At 43.4% G+C, this 15,095-nt stretch overlaps 1 protein-coding gene and 1 long non-coding RNA gene across 5 annotated transcripts in view; one reads left to right on the top strand and one right to left on the bottom strand.

Moving 5' to 3' along the window:
- LOC147351387 (uncharacterized) overlaps nucleotides 1-15,020 on the top strand; it is a 45,652-nt gene extending 30,632 nt beyond the window's left edge. For 2 of the 4 annotated variants that reach the window (XR_015147484.1, XR_015147488.1), the window contains 2 exons: nucleotides 11,932-12,016; nucleotides 14,502-14,688. This is a non-coding gene — a long non-coding RNA (uncharacterized LOC147351387). Of the gene's footprint in view, nucleotides 1-11,931; nucleotides 12,017-14,501 lie in introns of all 4 variants that reach the window. The other 2 variants (XR_015147485.1, XR_015147489.1) reach the window with 1 other exon arrangement.
- The window catches only part of MARCHF10 (membrane associated ring-CH-type finger 10), a 99,964-nt gene that overhangs the window by 71,986 nt on the left and 12,883 nt on the right, over nucleotides 1-15,095 (bottom strand). Inside the window, 1 exon segment of the mRNA XM_086357084.1 lies at nucleotides 6,311-6,430. Within this exon segment, the coding sequence (XP_086213210.1) occupies nucleotides 6,311-6,430 (120 nt within the window).

Raw genomic sequence — 15,095 nt, 5'->3', positions numbered from 1 at the left:
CTTGGATTGGGTTCACGCTATCTCATTGGACTGTATCTTTCTCCTGCCCCTTTCTTTGCTTTTTTCTCTTTTAAAAATATTTGTTACATTCTTTTTCTCTTTAAAAAATATTTGTTATATTCTAATTAAAAAATAATTTTATTTATTTATTTTTGGCTGTGCTGGGTCTTCGTTGCTGCTCGGGCTTTTCTCCAGTTGCGGCGAGCAGGGGCCACTCTTCGTTGCAGTGCACGGGCTTCTCACTGAGGCGGCTTCTCTTCTTGCGGATAACAGGCTCTAGGCACGTGTACTTCTAGCTGCAGCTCCAGGGTCTCTAGAGCTCAGGCTCAATGGCTGTGGCGCACGGGCTTAGTTGCTTTGCGGCATGTGGAATCTTCCTGGATCAGGGATTGAACCTGCATCTCCCGCATTGGCAGGTGGATTCTTTACCACTGAGCCATCAGGGAAGCCAGCTTCATCTGTATTTACAGCCACTCCCCCTGGGCTTGCATGACCGCCTGAGCTCCGCCTCCTGTCAGATCAGCAGCGGCATTAGACTCTCATGGGAGCATGAACCCTACAGTGAAATGCACATGCGGGGATCTAGGTTATGTGGAGAAGGAAATGGCAACCCACTCCAGTATTCTTGCCTAGAGAATCCTGTGGACAGAGGAGCCTGGCGGGCTGCTGTCCATAGGGTCGCACAGAGTTGGACACGACTGAAGCAACTTAGCATGCATGCATGCATTGGAGAAATGGCAACCCACTCCAGTATTCTTGCCTGGAGAATCCCAGGGACAGAGGAGCCTGGTGGGCTGCCATCTATGGGGTCGCACAGAGTTGGACACGACTGAAGCGACTTAGCAGCAGCAGCAGGAGGTTATACACTCCTGATCAGAATCTAATGCTTGATGGTTTGAGGTGGAGCTGAGGTGGTGATGCTAGCTACTGCTGTAAATACAGATTATTATTAGCAGAGAGGTTTGACTGCACAGAGACCATAGTAAATTCCACCGATTCTGCATTATGGTGAGTTGTATAATTATTTACTATACATCATAATGTAATAATAATAGAAATAAAGTACATAATAAACGTAATATGCCTGACTCATCCCCCCAAACCATCCCCTTCCCCTGAGTCCGTGGAAAAATTGTCTTCCACAAAACTGGTCGCTGGTGCCAGAAAGCTTGGGGACTGCTAACATAAGGGTTCTCTGGCTTCACTTGTACCAGGCAGAAGTCAAAAGATGGAGTGAGAAGTGATTAGCATTATAAGCACACAAGCCAGATGGCTGTTGAGAAGGATGCCTTGAGTTACATCTCCCCTCACCTTGCCCTGCCTGCACTTTTGATCCAGAGGCAACCCCCTCCAAGATCCTCCAAGGAATGTCTGTAATCAGGGAGTGAAGCAGAGGTGAAATTCACTGTGGAAAACTCGAATTTTGTCACTTTTTTTTTTTAACCTTGTAAATCAACCCTTTAATTTTCCTTTAATTAAATACTACTTTGTAGGATAAAATGTTCCCACATTTATTGCCAATCCAATGTTTTGTGATGAATGATTTAGAGAATCTATCTTGGTACTTAGGTCCTTATGTGTGTGTGTGTTCAGTCATGTCCAACTCTTTGCGACCCCATGGACTGTAGTCTGCCAGGCTCCTCTGTCCGTGGAATTCTCCAGGCAAGGAATACTGGAGTGGGTTGCCATTTCCTTCTTCACATAAGTCCTTAGCTTATTAATAAATAGGGTTATGACTGCCCTCATTATTTATAATATGAATAAATTCAATAAAAATTGATATAACTTTATAGGTTTGTAAGAAATATTAATTGGGTTAACCACTATTATTTTTTCTGCTTTAAAAAAAATACTTTTTATTTTGTATTGGGGTATAGCCAATTAACAAATAATGTGATAGCTTCAGGTGAACAGCAAAGGGACTCAGTTATACATATATATGTATCCATTCCCTTACAAGTTCAGTTCAGTTCAGTTGTTCAGTCATGTCCAACTCTTTGTGACTCCATGAACCACACCACGCCAGACCTCCCTGTCCATCACCAACTCCCGGAGTCCACCCAAACCCATGTCCATCGAGTTGGTGATGCCATCTAACCATCTCATCCTCTGTCATGCCCTTCTCCTCCCACCTTCAATCTTTCCCAGTATCAGGGTCTTTTCAAATGAGTCAGCTCTTTGCATCAGGTGGCCAAAGTTGGAGTTTCAGCTTCAACATCAGTCCTTCCATGAACACTCAGGACTGATCTCCTTTAGGATGGACTGGTTGGATCTCCTCACAGTCCAAGGGACTCTCAAGAGTCTTCTTCATCACCACAGTTCAAAAGCATCAATTCTCCGGTGCTCAGCTTTCTTTATGGTCCAACTCTCACATCCATACATGACCACTGGAAAAACCATAGCCTTGACTAGACGGACCTTTCTTGGCAAAGTAATGTCTCTGCTTTTGAATATGCTGTCTAGGTTGGTCATAACTTTCCTTCCAAGGAGTAAACATCTTTTAATTTCATGGCTGCAGTCACCATCTGCAGTGATTTTGGAGCCCAGAAAAATAGTCAGCCACTATTTCCACTGTTTCCCCATCTATTTCCCATGAAGTGATGGGACCAGATGCCATGATCTTCGTTTTCTGAATGTTGAGCTTTAAGCCAACATTTTCACTCTCCTCTTTCACCTTCATCAAGAGGCTCTTTAGTTCTTCACTTTCTACCATAAGGGTGGTGTCATCTGCATATCTGAGGTTATTGATATTTCTCCCGGCAATCTTGATTCCAGCTTGTGCTTCCTTCAGCCCAGCGTATCTCATGATGTACTCTGCACATAAGTTAAATAAGTAGGGTGACAATATACAGCCTTGACGTACTCCTTTTCCTATTTGGAACCAGTCTGTTGTTCCATGTCCAGTTCTAAACTCCCCTCCTATTCAGGTGCCACATAAAGTTGAGCAGAGTTCCATGTGCTTTACAGTAGGTCCTTGTTGATTATCCATTTTACATGTAGCAGTGTTTTGTCGCTCTTCCTGATAGAGAAGGTGCAGCCTGGAAGGCACTTGTACGACAGTGAAAATTGAAAATGTCAGTTGCGTCTGACTCTTGGCAAACCCATGGACTGTAGCCCATCAGGCTCCTCTGTCTATGAAATTCTCCAAGCAAGAATACTGCAGTGGGTAACCATTGCCTTCTCCAGGAGATCTTCCCAACCCAGGGATAGAACCTGGGTCTCCTGAAATGCAGACAGATTCTTTACTGTCTGAGCCATCAGGGCAGCCCTGGCACTTGTACAATCAATACCCAAGCCCTTGGGACAGCATCATCTGGAAAAAATCGGGAGTATTCAGTCATGTTTTGAGTTCTCTGGCATACCGAGGTGCCGTGACACAAAGCCAACATGAAAAATCCTGTCCTTGGGCTTTAGAAATTGCCAGTTTTATGCATTTCACCACATATTTTTGTCTTTATTTCATAATTACTTTTATATGTACAACTGTGTCCTTTTTTAGATGTGGTCTGAGTGTTTTGCAATGCTGTCTTAAAGCAGCAGTCCCCAATCTTTTTGGCACCAGGGACCAGTTTCATGGAAGACAATTTTCCCACAAATCGGGGGCGGGGGGATGGTTTCAGGACGATTCAAGCACATTACACTTATTGTGCACTGATTTCTATTATTATTACATCAGCTCCACCTCAGATCATTAGGGATTAGATCCCGGAGGTTGGGGATGCCTGCCTCAAAGAATGAGTAATTTTTACAGCATGAAACTTCAAGTCCTAGAATATCCCAAATGCATGAGTGTTGCCGTGCAAAATGGCCAAGACTCTGCACGTGAGACTTTGCATGAAAATAGAAGAAGAACCCAGCTGCCTATTTGTTTAGTAATTCCAGTCTAGGAAGATTGCTATGCTACTGTTTGAAATTACGTTACTTTTTTTTCTTTTTTCATCTGTCCTTGATTTTTGTTTCTAAGTGCAAAACTGGGAGAATTTATCTTAATGCTAAAAATGTGTTGGTCTAGCCAAACTAGATTTAAGTTTTGGATTAATCTCACTCCATAAGTTTAATCAGCACCAGGCATTTTATTTGGTCCTTGACTAACAGGAAAAGATGGTCTTCCCTGGTGGCTCAAGTGGAAATGAATGTGCCCGCCAATGAAGATGTGGGTTTGATCCCAGGTCGGGAAGATCCCCTGGAGTAGGAAATGGCAACCCACACCAGCATTCTTGCCTGGGAAATCCCTTGGACAGAGGAGCATGATGGGCTACCATCCATGGGGTCACAAAAGAGTCAGACACAACTTAATGACTAAACAATAACAACCAGCAGGAAAAGATGCAGGCGGCGTGTTCTTCTCAGAGCTGCCAATATTGTGAGGTAGTTTCTTTCACCTTCGGGCTTCAGGTGGAATGTTTTATTGTGCAATTTTATGTTCCTTAATAGGGAGTATAGGTCTCTCCCAGGGATATATCCATAATCATCAATCACTGATGTTTTTAAGGTGTCCTTTGAACATTAAATAACTGCTATGTGAATGTCCTAGATTAGAGAAGAAATCCCAACAAGAACTTGATTGATATCAGGTATCCAGGATCTATCTCAGGGATCCATACTACTGATAGAGAAGAGAGCCCATCCTCCAGAGTATATTTTAGGCATAAAATATTAAATAAGAATTCATAAAAGGCATATACTCATCTTAAATCAATTCTCCATACTAACAACTGGTGTTGAATGCAGCCTGCGGTATTCAGTGCTTACATAGGATAAGTAAAACCTTACACAGATAAGATCTTAAACATGAAATATGATCATACAGCTCAGTGGTTCAGAGCCACCCTCTCAGGGGTCAGACTGCCTGGAAAGGAATGTGTGTGTGTGTGTGTGTGTGTGTGTGTGTGTGTGTGTTAGTTGCTCAGTTGTGTCTGACTCTCTGTGACCCCATAGACTAGCTCATCAGGCTCTTCTGTCCATGGAATTCTCCAGGCAAAGATAGTGGAGTGGGTTGCCATTTCCTTTTCCAGGGGAAGAAGGATCTTTCTGACCTGAAGATCTGGGGGATCTTCCTGACTCAGGGGTCAAACCCGGGTCTCCTGCATTGCAGGTGGATTCTTTACTGTTTGAGCCACCAGGGCATACTGGCTGTGAAATCTTAGGTAAACTTCCTTAATTTTTCTAAGGCTCAGTTTTCTCATCTATAAAATGAGGCTATAACCTGCAAAGAGATTTATGAGAATTCAATAAATGAATAGGTAAAAGCGCCTAGCATGGTACTGGAACATTGTAATCACTCAAGTGATGGTAACTATTACTACTGTTGTTATCATTTTCATGTTGCTGTTATGTTGGAGTGGTCTAGAGGCTAAGTCGTGTCCGACTCTTTGCAACCCCGTGGACTGTAGCCCACCAGGCTCCTCTGTCTATGTGATTTTCCAGGCAAGAATACTGGAGTGGGTTGCCATTTCCTTCCCCAGGGGATCTTCCCCACCCAGGGATTGGACCTGGGTCTCCTGCTTTGCAGGCAGATTCCTGATCTTATTTTATTTATTTATATTTATTTTTGGCTGCACCGGGTCTTTGTCGCAGTACACAGGCTTCTCACTGCGGTGGCTTCTCTTGTGGCCATAAGCTCTGGGTGCTCAGGCTTCAGGAGTTGCAGCACGAGGGCTGGGGGTTCTGGCACGCAGGTTTTGTTGCCCCGAGGCATGTGGAGTCTTCCCACACCAGGGATCGAACCCGTATCCCCTGCTTTGGCAAGTGGATTCTTTACCACTGGACCTCCAGGAAAGTTCCTATATTGGTCTCATTATTTATTAGTATCATCCAGACAAAAATACTTGAACAATTTCTAGTTATTACATGATGCAATTATTACTGCATTTTACTCTATTTGAAATAAAATCTATACTAAGCAATGCAATGGGTAAGATCATAAGCCTGCATATATATGTCTCTATATAGACAGATCAAGTAGGCATAGATACAGGTATATAGATATAGTATGATACTGCACTTTAGAAGGCCCAGTGCTTCCAACTCTTAAACAGTCGCAGCATTTCTGATTTGGATGGTACCTCTCCACTGGACCCTTTATGTATAGGAAAGAAGAGTGAGACTCAACAGGGTAAAGAGGGAGGGTCACACAGCAGAGGAGGAGCAGGCATGGTGGGGCTGGTAGCCAGGATGAGAGTTTCTCCCGCTGTCTCTCCCCGCCCTGCCCTTTGAAATTCTTAAACATCATGCACACAGACACACATACACACACACACACACACACCCCCTCTGCAGCAAAAAAAGTGTCTCCCAGAGTTCGAAGTACCTGTTTGGAAGATGACCCGCTTGAAAACCGGGATCTCTCAAAATTTGTCTCTTGCCCCCAAAATTGATCTCGTTTCTTCTCATTTGGGTCTCTTTTGTATTCCTGTCGTCTTAGACAAGCCTGCAGAATAACAACAAAAATGTTTCTTTGGCTTAGGTCTACAACTGGCTCTGATAACCTTATGCTTGGAATTCCTATTATGAGGAACATGCAATACAGGCGTCCATATCTAAGTGTTCACCAATACCTCTTATCAGGTGTAAAGATACCCAGGCATCATTTCCTCCTCTCTTTGCCCCAAATGCCAGGTCAAGAATATTAGCTGCTGCCTTAACAAATTCAAACAACAGAGGCATTTTGTCAAGTACTTACCCCAAAGCTGCCTTTTAGAGCTGCCTTCTAGCTCTTTCTAGTACACTGTATTTACTTCTCTTTCTGTTCTCAGCCTCCCTTTTTTAAAAAACTGAAGTATGGTTAATTTACAACGGTGTGTTAGTTTCAGGTATACAGCAAAGTGATTCAGGTATACACACACACACACACACACACACACACGCACACACATATTCTTTAGATTCTTTTCCATTATAGGTTATTACAAGATATTGGATATGGTTCCCTGTGCTATACAACAGGTCCTTGTTGTTTATTTTACATATAGTAGTGTGTATCTGTTGAAGAAGGCAATGGCACCCCACTCCAGTACTCTTGCCTGGAAAATCCCACGGACGGAGGAGCCTGGTAGGCTGCAGTCCATGGGGTCACTAAGAGTCGGACACGGCTGAGCGACTTCACTTTCACTCTTCACTTTCATGCACTGGAGAAGGAAATGGCAACCCGCTCCAGTGTTCTTGCCTGGAGAATCCCAGGGACAGGGGAGCGTGGTGAGCTGCCGTCTATGGGGTCGCACAGAGTAGGACACGACTGAAGCGACTTAGCAGCAGTAGCAGCAGCAGTGTGTATCTGTTAATCCCCAAACTCCTAATTTATCCCTCCCCTCATTCTTATTCTCTTCATTCTCCTCATGCTCACCTCCATTGCTCTATATCCCCTTGGGTCAGATTCCAAGTTACAGGGTAGAATTCTGTAGATTTCCAGCTACAGGATAAGAATTTTCACACATGAGAACTTTAGCACATCGCTGTTCCTTCCGCTTGGAATACCTTTCGCAGCACGCTCTCTTGGCAAACCCTGCTTATCTGCTAAGAACCAGCTCACAGGGCATCTCATCCCTGTAGTTTCTACCCTGACTCAGGGTATATTCTTCCCCAGCCCTATTAATTGCTCCTGTATACATACGTGACTTGAATTATGCAACTTTTCCACTATTGTATTTAGTTGTTTTATTTTTTGAGCCTGTTTCTACTGCTGATCAGCAAGAAATCCTGAGGGTAAAGACCATGTCTTTTGAATCCTCCAGCATCTAGCACTTAATGTTAGCTAAATTTGCTTTTTGTTTTGGAGGGAACTATCTATTCCCAAATGCAAAAATAAATAAAACAACCAAAGAATTGTTCCATTTTTAAAAACAAAATTTAGTACCAAAATATTTCTCTTCCAGTATTAGGACTGAACAAAACCCAAGGCCATTGTGTTCTATGGGCATGTCAATGGATTTTTTGTGTTTTTTTGAGGTATAGTTGATGTACAATGCTGTGTTAGTTTCAGTGTACAACAGAGTAATTCAGATATATGAATCACTTTTTTCAGATTCTTTTCCCATACAGGTTATTACAAAATCCTGAGTATAGTTCCCTGTATATAGTAGGTACTTGTTGATTATCTATTTTATATGTAGTAGTGTGTATATCGGAGAAGGCAATACTCCACTCCAGTACTCTTGCCTGGAAAATCCCATGGACGGAGGAGCCTAGTAGGCTGCAGTCCATGGGGTCGCTAAGAGTCGGACATGACTGAGCGACTTCACTTTCACTTTTCACTTTCATGCATTGGAGAAGGAAATGGCAACCCACTCCAGTGTTCTTGCCTGGAGAATCCCAGGGACGGCGGAGCCTGGTGGACTGCCGTCTATGGGATCACACAGAGTCGGACACGACTGAAGTGACTTATTAGCAGCAGCAGTGTGTATATATTAATTCCAACTCCTAATTTATCCCTCCCTTGCTTCCCCTTTGGTAGCCATAAATTTGCTTTCTATGTCTGTGGGTCTATTTCTGTTATGTATATAAGTTCATTTTTGTCTTTTTTTTTTAAGATTCTACACATGAGCGATGTTCATAAGATATTTATCTTTATCTGGCTTTTCAACTTTTATTTATTTTTGCATAGTGCTTTTGGTGTATCTAAGGCCACTTTTCATAACCCAAGGAAACAAAGGCTTTCTCCTATTTTTTTCCTAAAAGTTTTATAGTTTTACATACAGATCTATAATCTGTTTGGAATTAACTTTATATATGACATGAAGGGCTTCCCTAGTGGCTCAGTTGGTAAAGAATCTGCTTTCAGCCCAGGAGACTGCGTTTAATCCCTGGGTCTGGAAGACCCCCTGGACAAGAAAATGGCAACCCACTCCAGTATTCTTGCCTGGAAAATCCTATGGACAGAGGAACCTGGCGGGCTACAGTCTGTGGGGTTGCAAGAGTGAGACAAAATTTAGTGCTAAACCACCACCATGATGTGAAATATGCATGCTAAGTGACTTCAGTCGTGTCTGACTCTTTTCAATCCTATGGACTGTAGCCCACTAGGCTTCTCTATCCATGGGATTCTCCAGGCAAGAATACTAGAGTGGGTTGCCGTGCCCTTCTCCAGGGGACCTTCTGCAACTCAGGGATGGAACCTGCATCTCCTGCATTGGCAGGTGGGTTCTTTACCAGTAGTGCCACCTGGGAAGCCCTATATGAAGTATGGACCCCGATTTATTTCTCTTCTCTTCTCATCTCTTCCTCCTTCCCTTCCTCCCTTTGTATATGGTTTCCCTTCCAATTGTTTCATCACTTTTTAAAAATAATTTTACTTATTTATTTTTGGTTGTGCTGGGTCTTGGTTGCTGTGCTGGCTTTCTCTAGTTGCAGCGAGCGGGGACACTCTCTAGTTGTGGTGTGCAGGCTTCTCATTGCAGTGGCTTCTATTGTTGCAGAGCATGGGCTCCAGGGCTCGAGGGTTCCTGGGCTCTGGAGCACAGGCTCAACAGTTGTGGTGTACCGTTTTAGCTGCTCCATGGCACGTGGCATCTTCCCTGATCAGGGATCAAACCCATGTCCCCTGTACTGGCAGGTGGATTCTTTACCATTGAGCTGCCAGGGAAGCCCTCAACTGACATTTTAAATACTGCAAAATAGCAAAATTTCTTGCAGAATTTCTATAGGTCCAATAACTGAACTCACCTTTGTCCTGCCAGAGCCGAATTATCCACTGCTATAGTAAAGAAATGCAGCATAAAGACAATCTTATTTCTAAATGAGGCTTGACATCTCCCTTTTCCTGCCTGGCTAAAGAAAGGAAAGATTCCTTCCACATCTTTTTCCCTCTGTTAGAAAATGCATCTCCTTCCTTGAAGGACTTGCCAGAATTTCATGGCCAAGGGGAAAGCCAGTATTCTGCCACAAGGTTAAGAGTAGAAATGACCTGATATTAACAAAACATTTACCACTTGGACTTGGGAACAGAGAATCAGTTACACCATGCTTCACAACTGATTGGCAGGTGAAGCACTGGTTTCAGAGTTCATCTACAGCGGCCAGGTGGCACCTGCAGCAAGGTGAATCCTGGATACTTATGAGAAAGGTATCATTTTACCCCGCCTTGCTTGGAAAGGGAGAACACTCCAAAATGGAGGAATTTTTCCCCTTGTTTTTGTTCAATCTCCAAGTTGTGTCCAACTGTTTGCGACCCCATGAACTACAGCACGCCAGGCTTCCCTGTCCTTCACTATCTCTAAGAGTATGCTCAAACTCTTGTCCATTGAGTTGGTGATACCATCCAAACATCTCATCCTCTGTCTCCCCTTCTCCTCCTGCCCTCAATCTTTCCCAGCATCAAGGTCTCTTCCAGTGAGCTGGCTCTTTGCATCATGTGGCCAAAATATTGGAGCTTCAGCATCAGTTCTTTTCAGTGAATATTCAGAGTTGATTTCCTTTTGGATTGACTGATTTGATCCCCTTGTTGTCCAAGGGACTCTCAAGAGTCTTCTCCAGCACCATAGTTCAAAAGCATCAACTCTTCAGCACTCAGCCTTCTTTACGGTCCAACTCTCACATCCATACATGACTACTGGAAAAACCATAGCTTTGACTATTTGGACCTTTGTTGGCAAAGTGATGTCTCTGCTTTTTAATACACTGTCTAGGTTTGTCATAGCTTTTCTTCCAAGGAGCAAGCATCTTTTAATTTTGTGGATGCAGGCACCATCTGCAGTGATTTTGGAGCCCAAGAATATAAAATCTGTCACTGTTTCCACTATTTCCCCATCTATTTGCCATGAAGTGATGGGATTGGGTGCCATGATCTTAGTTTTCTGAATGTTGTGTTTGAAGCCAGATTTTTCACTTTCCTCTTTCACCCTCATCAAAAGACTCTTTAGTTCCTCTTTACTTTCTGCCATTAGAATGGTATTTTCTGCTTATCTGAGGTTGTTGATATTTCTCTCAGCAATCTTGATTTCAGCCCTTGGTTTGTTATTTTCAAAAATGATGCCATATATTCAATAAATAGCTAAGCCTTTTAAATAATTCTGAACAGTGTTTGTTTTAATAAATAATTTAAATAAGAACACCACCACCCCCAATACTGAATAGTAACTATAATAAGTTAAACAGACACCAAATGATAGAATAAACCAAGCTAAAACTAAAAAGAGTCAGCTGGAGAGGTCAGTAAAGTCCAACTAAATATGGGCCTCTTTTTCCCTATTTCTTTACGATGAGTGGTGGAGCGCCTGTTGGGGGCAGGGGAGCCCCAGCCTGTAGTATTGTTTCCTGGAGCCTCAGAGGTCTCTGTTACCCTAAAGGCTGGGGAAGGAAATGCTGATGGGCTGAAAGTGGAGGAGCCCGTATTAGCAACTGCATGCAGGACCGAGGCAGATTTTGTGGGATGAACAGAATTCTTGTGGGCTGAGTGTTTTTTGAAACTTCTCTCCAAGAATGCCTGCGACTTAAACATTTCTTTACTAAAAGGGGAGGAGGAATAGAATGATTTGCAATGTTGAGAAAAAAATGTTTTTCCCCTCTAGTTCTCCCCCTCCCTCCACCTTCTCTCATTAGAGGAGCAGAAGAAACCAGTGGCAAGGTAGGTACTTTCTAATTTTAATCTTGAAACAGCCAAGCAATCTTTCCATGTAAATCAAACACTAGTCCTCTCCAAGTTACAGTTTTGCTAAGAAGGGGACATGGGGACAGAGCTAAGTTTGGACTTCCAGTCCTAGAAACAGCAAGAATCTGGCCATACCCCCCAGCCCTACCCAGGGACCAGTTTTCTTGTTATTTGTACATGTGAATGATCTTTTGTTGTTGTTTTCTGATGTTGATGCGGTTTCTGCTTGGAGGGTCCTGAAGGGATAGGGGCTGAGGAGTGTGAATTCCCCAGGATGGGGAGAAGGAAAAGATTTGTAATTCATCATCACCAGGGGCTCCCCTTATCCTGGGACTTTATTTCTCTTTCAGTTTCATGTGTCTGGAGCTAGAGTGCTATAAATAAGTTTCTGTTCTTGTGGCAAGAACTGGCTGAGTCTTGAAGTGGAGGCTCCAGGTAACGCCTTTTTTCTTCTTTCTGGGGAGAATCGGGGCTTCTTCCTTCGCTCCTCTTTGGTGTCGCACCCGCTGGACCCCCAAACCCATCCTTCTGACTGTAACACGTGCTCAGGTTGCCTTCTGTGCAGAAGGTACCACTGTGGGGCTGGAAAACAAACGTGCCTGTGTGCCTGTGGGGGACGATGTGGGCTTTGTGATTCACTGTAACTCAGTATTGGTAAACACAACGGGACCCAGCTCTGCCACTTTCTAGCACTGTGACCTTGGGCAAGCTCCATAGATTCTTGCTTCTCTCATCTTTGGGATGGAGGTGTCTCTGTGCTGCAAGACTGCAGGGAGAGCCTGAGGGACTGTTGGTAAGATGCTTAGCAAGCAGAGTGATTGGCTTGCTGTAGCATTCAGTAAAACTTAGCATCATCACCATCTACCACCACCACCACCATCATCGTCACCACTACCATCTTCATTGTAGTCTTAATCAACTTCTAATTGTTTCCAATCCCACATCTGGGTGTACTCCTTTTTTCTAAAGTCTGCTCTTGCCAAATAATGTGACTCCAATCTTGGCTGTGGAAGAAGAAAGACTCTTCTTGCAGACCTGACGTTCATCCTTGTTTATCTGCCCCAGAAGTAGGGGTCTGCTTGCTAAGCCCGCCTATCCCCTCAGCAGCCAACTGAGGAGCTCCCACTCCCAGTCATGCAGGCTACCTCTGTAAACCACTTGCTTCAGAATTACAGCTTTCTGAACCCACAGGGATGCTCAAAGTTTCTTTTGTCCCTTTTATTACCAGCCCCACTCTTCTAGTCATCATCTGGGCTCCTGGTACCTTAAGAAGCCACACACCCCAGGAACTCTTCCAGCTTCACGGTTCTGGTCTAAAAAGCGTTGTAATGATGACCCAACTCTACATCTTCATCAGCAAGGTTATTGTTACTCAAACCCCACAAGCATTTTGAGAAGCGGGACTTACTTCGGCCTTCAGTTGCTTTTAATTGTTCTTATGATCCATCACGGGCTACCCTGGTGGCTCAGTGGTAGAGAATCTGCCTGCCAATGCAGGAGACTCCGGTTTGATCCCTGGGTTGGGAAGATGCCCTGGAGAAGGGGATGGCTACCCACTTCAGTATTCTTGCCTGGAGAATCCCATGGCCAGAGGAGTCTGGTGGGCTATAGTCCATGGGGTCACAGAGTCAGACACAACTGAGTGACTCCATAACAACAATGATCCAACATGCCTAACTCAGAGTTTGGGCTTTTAATTATCACTGGGGACATTATCAAAGTTCATCAGTTTTAAGAGGTTGAGAAATCAAAGGTATAAAAAACAGTTTGATATGCTATTCCCCTCCAGTGAGTTTTTTGTTTGTTCTATGAAGAGTAGAGGAATGCACATGTCACATATCCCTCCCCGTGACTCCTGCAGGAGAAAAAGTTGAATTATCTCTGTTCCCTCAACCCCCCGAGTGGATAGTCCCCAGACTCGTGCCACCTGGTGCAGTGACCCATCACATCCTTAAACAAGTTTATATCATCATATTAGGTTTTGATCTGTACTTGAAAGAATCCGAATGAAAAATAAGCAACATGAAGTGAAACCCATTTGAACACATTTGATAGAGTCTAGAAAATCATCCTGAAATGCCAGGTGTAATCTTTCTTTTTAGCTTTCAGTGGATGTTAACGGCTAAATTTTGCCACAAGCTACATAAACACATTTGACCAAAAGAAGGGGAAATAAAAAGCTAAACAGCATGAACACCCTTGAAGAAACAGAGCCAAATTCTGAGATGGTGTATAATTACGTACTAGCTACCAGATTCTGAAATAGCATGTAATATGCCAAATAGATGTTTATTTCCTCTTGGTTTTTCAAAAGTGTCCCACCCAACCACTGAGAGGCACAGCATCAGAATAACTCAGGGTGGGTTTACCCTTCCTCTCCTGCTGCTAGCAGACAGACCTGTAAAGGCACTGCTAATTTGGTGCATACCAGCCTGAAGAGTATTTTAGGCAGTTGCAGGAATAGTGTGTATAGCAGGTTTCTAAGGGCTTCAATTTGAGCCAGTTCATTAAAGGCAAGTCCAGCACAGGAAGGCGTATGTGGCAAAGGTCTATGATTTGGGAGTCACATCTGGTTATTAGGCCTTACACTATTGTACACCCTGAAATGGGGAGTCCCTTGCACATCACTGGGGTCCGAGTAAAAGCTGGGGTTTCCACAAGTAACTGGCCAAGCTCACTGATGCCCCAGGGTTTCAGTATCTACCCAGTGCAAAGTCTATCTTAGTAAATTATCCAAATACACACAGGTTGTATATGGACCAAGTTATTGAGGGGGTCATTAAACTCATGCAACTGATTTTTTTTTCCATGTGGACCATTTTTAAAGTCTTTATTGAATTTGTTACAGTATTGCTTCTGTTTTATGTTGTGTGTGTGTGTGTGTGTTTTTAAGAGTTGTTTTTTTTTTTTTGCCTGCAAGGCATGTAGGATCTTAGCTCCTCGACCAAGAATTGAATCCGTAGCCCCTCTGTTGGAAGGCGAAGTCTTGACCACTGGACCACCAGGGAAGTCGCATGCAACTGATTCTTAAATCCCTACTTTAAATCTTTTCTGGAAGAAGGCGAGGGACAGAGTCAATAATATAACTCATCACTATTCCCATCAAAGTAGTTTCTGTGGGTTGCTATATACTTAATTCGACAATCCTCAGAACATATTAAGGACAATCAAATTTATTTTTGTAGACCTTGTGGTGAGTGGTTTTGAAAATGCTCAATGAAGGTGGATTTGACTTTGAAGATTAGTTACAAGTCAGCTGGACCTGTGTCTGATAAACATCGTTGGTGGTCAAGTTCGCTAATGCTGGCTTTCATCAATGACAAGGCATTCAATTCAACATAGGAAAGTGACTCTGTCCTTCCCTGAAGAAGCTGTGGTCCAGTTTGATAGAAAGACATACAAAAGACAATTCCAATACAATTTCATCAACAATGAAAAAGAGGTATGAAAAGGGTGCTTTGGTATTGGAGTGATAGAAATGTTCTAAAACCAGATGATGGTGATGATAGCAAAC

Source organism: Bos grunniens, chromosome 19 (genome assembly GCF_055505025.1).
Source record: "Bos grunniens cultivar Pamir isolate PY7600 chromosome 19, Bosgru_T2T1.0, whole genome shotgun sequence".
NCBI lineage: Eukaryota > Metazoa > Chordata > Mammalia > Artiodactyla > Bovidae > Bos > Bos grunniens.
This window is presented reverse-complemented; position numbering and strand designations above follow the sequence as displayed.